This window comes from Nicotiana sylvestris, chromosome 6, assembly GCF_000393655.2.
Source record: "Nicotiana sylvestris chromosome 6, ASM39365v2, whole genome shotgun sequence".
In the NCBI taxonomy this organism is placed as follows: Eukaryota; Viridiplantae; Streptophyta; class Magnoliopsida; order Solanales; family Solanaceae; genus Nicotiana; species Nicotiana sylvestris.
In genome coordinates this window covers 30,888,540-30,894,143 of record NC_091062.1, presented here as the reverse complement: position 1 = coordinate 30,894,143, position 5,604 = coordinate 30,888,540, and the positions used below count along the sequence as shown (strand labels likewise).

Below are 5,604 nucleotides of genomic sequence, written 5' to 3'. Positions count from 1 at the left end.
ATAATGTGATGATCAAGCTTTATCTTAAGTTGAACATTAAAATTTGGCCTCGATCGGACCCTCGATATAAGCTCGCTTGCGATTAAAGAAGAGAATAATTGAAGAATATTTTGAGTAATAGCTAGAAGACAAAATGAACTTTTATTGCTTTGATTTGCATGTCAACAATACCTATAAATAAAAAGAAGATCTCCCCTTTATATAGTAGGGGAATGCCGGTCCTAATACAAGTCTAAATAAGGTAAAAATCTTCTTTTTCTGGTAAATGCTAATCCGCAGTTGATATCGGACAGGATTCATACCGTAATATCCGATTGAGGGAAAATAGCACGGCTCCCAACTTGTCATGCTTAATCGTTCCTCCTTTTTCCGTGGTCTCGGAACTTTACTTGGTCCGGGTCCGTTATTTTGCCATACCCGATCATAGATACATCGTTCACTCTTTCCGGGTTTTGGTATGAGGGGCCCTTCGATCTTGCTTGTAGTTGTGTAGAACCATCTTTCCCTCTTGTTTCCTTATCGGGGAATCGGGCAAAACTTCGCCCCCGATTTTACCTGCACTCAAAAATAAACTCACATGGAACAGTAAATATTGTACACCATTTTATCGTACTCTTCCCACCTAATTCTCTTAAATTATTCTCGCACGTTACGCTACTACAATTTGGTTCATTCTTTCTTCATATCTTCGCCTTGAGTAGGTTTTAGCATTGCTTATCCGAGAGGTTAAAATAAAAGGAAAACGTTAAACAATATAATTGTATCACCTTTTGACGTGAGAATATAATCCTTTTGTATTTTTCAATGATAATTTGAGGAGTTTCTAACACTTTAATACATGTTCTTCAAGTTTATCCATTTTTCGTTGATCAATTGTCCCACACGATATGTTATGACACCCACACAATATCTTCAAGTTTTCCAGCATTAATCACTTTGCTCACCGTATACTTGGCCATTGACCTGACTCCCATGTTTATGTTGATTTTATTATGTCATGATTTTCAAATAAAATATGTCAAGTTGGTCGTCATTCAGTCCTATTTTTTTTATAAAAAAATATCAAGGAATGAGCTGCTACCTCCATAACATAGTACATGTGTACTAAAATATACTACCAAACAAACTTTATTAGCAAACATAATCAAATTTAGTACTTAAGGCAAATTCTTGACAGCTGCAGAACTATTCTTAGATGGTGTACAATACAGCATTAGGTATTTTCATCTGTCAAAAGCATAATAAATTAATAACCCACTAAAAAATAAATAGGCTCAAACGCAACGGGCTACTTCTTACATTTTTGGGAGACTTGCACAAATAGGATAATTCGAGGTTGTTTTTGTTCATGGTTAAGGAAGTTTTACAAAAATAGCCTTTGGCGCTACCCTCCCAAAAGAATGGAAAAATTTTGTTATCATGTTTGATACTATTTTCATTCTATTTATCTTGTTAAATTGTTTATATGATTTGATGGCTAGGCAAATCTTGTCTTATTCATATGTTTTGTTGGACGAGGCAGAACTTTTATATCTTCACCCTACCGATCTTGTTATTTACCAGTAATTTTGTCGATAATAACTTGATTGTAATATTCAATCGTTCAAAAGCATTTTCAAACTGGCAAGATTTGAGGGACGATCATAACCTGCACGGCTGCAAGTGTAAACAATTATAGAAATAGAAAGGAATACTTCAGATTTTGATTATTTAAACTTTATATTCATAGGATCTAAATGTATAGGTGGTAAGGATAGGCCTTACCATACAAGCTTTCGCATCTTTCCTTTTTGCCTTTGAACTATATATTTGATGGGTACAAAAAGAAGGCTACATTTATATTTGTGCTAAAAAATTTCCTTGGAGGAGTAAAAAGCTTATTAAATTGTTTTAAAATGGAGAAATAAAAATCATTACTAATTACCTGCTTTGTGTGTACAATCTATCTATATGTTCAGGACAGGATTTACTCAAAAAAAAAAAAAATAATCATACTAAAGTTCTTAGCTAGGTTCATGTTTTTGCCGAGTCTTAAATTTTGACTCCCAAACTCAAAAACTGACCGAAAAATCCATTTAATTTTGAGATTGCCCAAGCGGATGTCCCCGTTGATCTTGACTTTACAAATTGTCAGCTTTTGTCTTTCCATACGAAGTCTGATACTTTTCTTGTTTTTTTAAATGAAAACTTTTTTAGAGAAAGAGTTTCATTGCTTGGTGTCAAACTAGGATATGTAGTATAAAAATGAATGATCTATTCTCTTTTTTTTTCAAAAAAAACAAAAACCATCTTGAAAATTGTGTAATGCTTGCGAATTTTCAAGAAACTACTCGAGTTTTAGCAAAAGTTTCTCTCCGAGATTGTATCAACTGGTTGAAAGGCTAGAAAGAGAACGTTGTTTTTTTTTGGGGGGGGGGGACCCGTTGGTACTGAATTCAACGGATTAGTGCACCCTTCATTTACTTTTCTTGAACTTTTGAAGCATGAAGATGCTTAACTAGCCTTTTAGTAGAAGCTATTTCAAAGATCAAAAACTCTCCCCCAGCCATCAATTTAAGTAGAACACCAGTTCAACTCACACGGCGTTTTCGTTCATAAATTTTATGTATATTAATTGTTCTCTATTCTTTCCTTCCAATATCATATTAGAACATAGGCATAGTTCTAGTGCCAAAATGCCGCAGTTATCTTGTCAATTATCAGCATCAATGCTCTAGAATGTTCCAAGGAGCAGAGAAGAAGATGAACTACATAAGAAGAAAGGGGAAATCCACTGTTTCATTGCCACTAACAAGTGTATATATACATAATATCCTAACCGCCTAATTGCATGCTTAACCTTCCTAATTATCTCTTACAATAATTACAACTAACGTAAAACATCTTAGTTGGCATCTAGGTGGAAGCCAGCTATACACAGCTTGCCACATGTGCATATCACAATACTCCCCATCAAGCTGGAGGGTGCAAAGTGTTCAACACTCCCAGCTTGCTCAATAAATGTACATGTGCTCCATGACTTAATCCTTTGGTCAAAAGATTTGCTAATTGATCCTTAGTAGGAACATACATATGCCTGATCATTCCACACTTAATCTCGTCTCTAACGAAATGACAATCAATCTCTATATGCTTTGCCCGTTCATAAAAAATGGATTGGTTGTAATTTGCATAGCAGCCTTACATCAGTGTGCACTATTACTGGTTCTCTAGTTTCAATGCCTAGCTCTTTGCACAACCCCAACAACCATGTATTTTTGCTATTGTTGATGCCATGCTCCTGTATTTTGCCTCTGCTGAACTTCTAGATAATGTTTGTTGCTTCTTTGACTTCCGAGAGATCAAAGAGTCCCCAAGCTTCACAACGTATCCTGTCACTGACCTTCTTGTATTTGGGCATGATGCCCAATATGAATCACGCCAACAGGTCAACTTATTAGCTTCTGTAGCCTGCAGCCAGATTCCTTGACCTACTATACCTCTTAGATACCTAACCAGTCTTGTTGCAGCCTCCCAGTGTGACTTCTTTGATGCTTGCATGAACTGGCTCAGTGTTTGGACTGCAAAGTTGATATCAGGTCTTGTGATAGTGATGTACATTAGTCTCCAAATCAACTTTTGGTATTTGTTGATGTCTTCCAGCATTTCATCACCTTTGACTCCAATTGCCTTATCATACTCCATAGTTGTTAGCTTCAGATTGCATTCCAAAGGTGTGTTGGCCACCCTAGCACCACTTAGGCCTAGATCAGAAACCAACTCCAATACATACTTCCTTTGATTTAGGATGACACCTGACTTAGACCTCAAGACTTCAATGCCCATAAAGTACCTAAGCTCTCCCAGATCTTTCAATTAGAATTTTCTGTGCAACACTCCTTTAGCTTCATCAATCAACTCAGTGTTGCTTCCAGTGATGAGTAAATCATCCACAAACACCAGAACAATCACCACATCTTGTCCCCTTTTTAAGGTAAACAATGAATAGTCATAGCTGTTTTGCATGAAGCTTGCTTCTACTAATGCATCTGTTAGTTTGATGTTCCATTGCCTGGATGCATGTTTTAGTCCATATAAGGACTTAAGCAACCTGCAAACTTTCTACTCCCTCTGTCTCCTGAATCCTTCTAGTATTTCCATATAAACTTCTTCATATAGATCACCTTGCAAAAATACATTATACACATCCATTTGATACAGGTTCCAGCCCTTGGAGACAGCTAATGCAATCACTGTCCTTACTGTGACCATCTTGACCACAGGGGAGAATGTGTCATGATAATCCAATCCTTCTCTTTGGTTGTAGCCTTTTGCAGCTAGCCTTGACTTAAATCTTTCAACCTCACCATTGGCCTAGTATTTGATCTTGTATACCCACTTTGACCCAAGTGTATTCTTGCCCTTAGGAAGAGTCACTACCTCAACAGGTCTTGTTTTCTTCCAAGGCTTTAATCTCTTGCTTCATAGGTTCTACCCATCTTTCATCCTTAACTACTTCCTTAAAGGTCTGAGGTGCAATTAAGGTGGAGAACTTGGCAAGATAGCTTTGATAAGTTGGTGTAACCTTGTCATAAAACAGATGATTGGAAATGGGATGTTTGGTCCTAGTTTTGTCACTTTGAATCACATAATCCTTCATCCAGATGGGTTGCTTACTTTTTCTAGTAGACCTCTTGAGGGTTGTAGGTTGATCATGTGTCAGTACTTCACCCTCCTCAACCTTCAACTCCTCAAGAGATGAGGCTGCCCCTGTATCTATCACCAGTTGCTCTTTATTAGTAGGTAAGAGTACCTATTATGCACTAAAAACACTCTGCCCATCATTATCATCTTCAATGGCATAATCATGTACCACAACATTAGGTCCTTGATCAACATTGCTATTTGAATGTTTCTCACCTAAAAAATAATCATCAAACAAAATGTGTTGCTCCATAGGAGCAGGAGTGTCATGGACTTTAGCCTGAACTATGATGGATGCCTTGGCAAAAGGAAATTCATTTTCCTTGAATATGACATATCTATTCACAAATAATTGGTGTGTGTGGAGGTCCAGAAGTATATAACTCTTCTGAGTCTCTGAATATCCCATCAACACTGCAGCTCTAGCTCTTTCTTCAAACTTGTCTCCTTTGAGTACATTTGTTGCATAGCACAAACACCCAATGACTCTCAGATGTGTTAAGGAAGGCTTCTTCTTGTATAGAAGTTCATAGGGACTTCTTCCTTCGATCACAGCAGAATTCAGTCTGTTCATCAAGTATATTGCAGTTTGATTGCAAATACACCAGTATTTGATTGGCATTCTAGATTGAAATCTCAATGCTCTAGCTATGTTTAAGATATGTATGTGCTTCCTTTCTACAACCCCATTCTGTTGAGGTGTATGCACACAGCTACTCTGATGAACTATCCCCAGATCTTAAAAGAATGAATTGCATTGTGAGTTGAAGAATTTTGTTCCATTATCAGTCCTAATCACCTCACTATGACTCCAAATTGAGTCTTAACCATAGCAAGGAATGACTTGCTACTAACTATAACTTTTGTCTTAAGCTGCAATAAGTATATCCATTTATATCTACTATACAATAAAGAATAGTA

At 36.8% G+C, this 5,604-nt stretch overlaps 1 protein-coding gene across 1 annotated transcript; it reads right to left on the bottom strand.

The window, feature by feature from the left end:
• Nucleotides 1-3,222: 3,222 nt before the first annotated feature.
• Nucleotides 3,223-3,825, bottom strand: LOC138870433 (uncharacterized mitochondrial protein AtMg00810-like). The gene has a single exon (XM_070148237.1). It carries the CDS (start codon nucleotides 3,823-3,825, stop codon nucleotides 3,223-3,225), a length of 603 nt encoding a protein of 200 aa, XP_070004338.1.
• Between the last annotated feature and the right edge of the window lie 1,779 nt (nucleotides 3,826-5,604).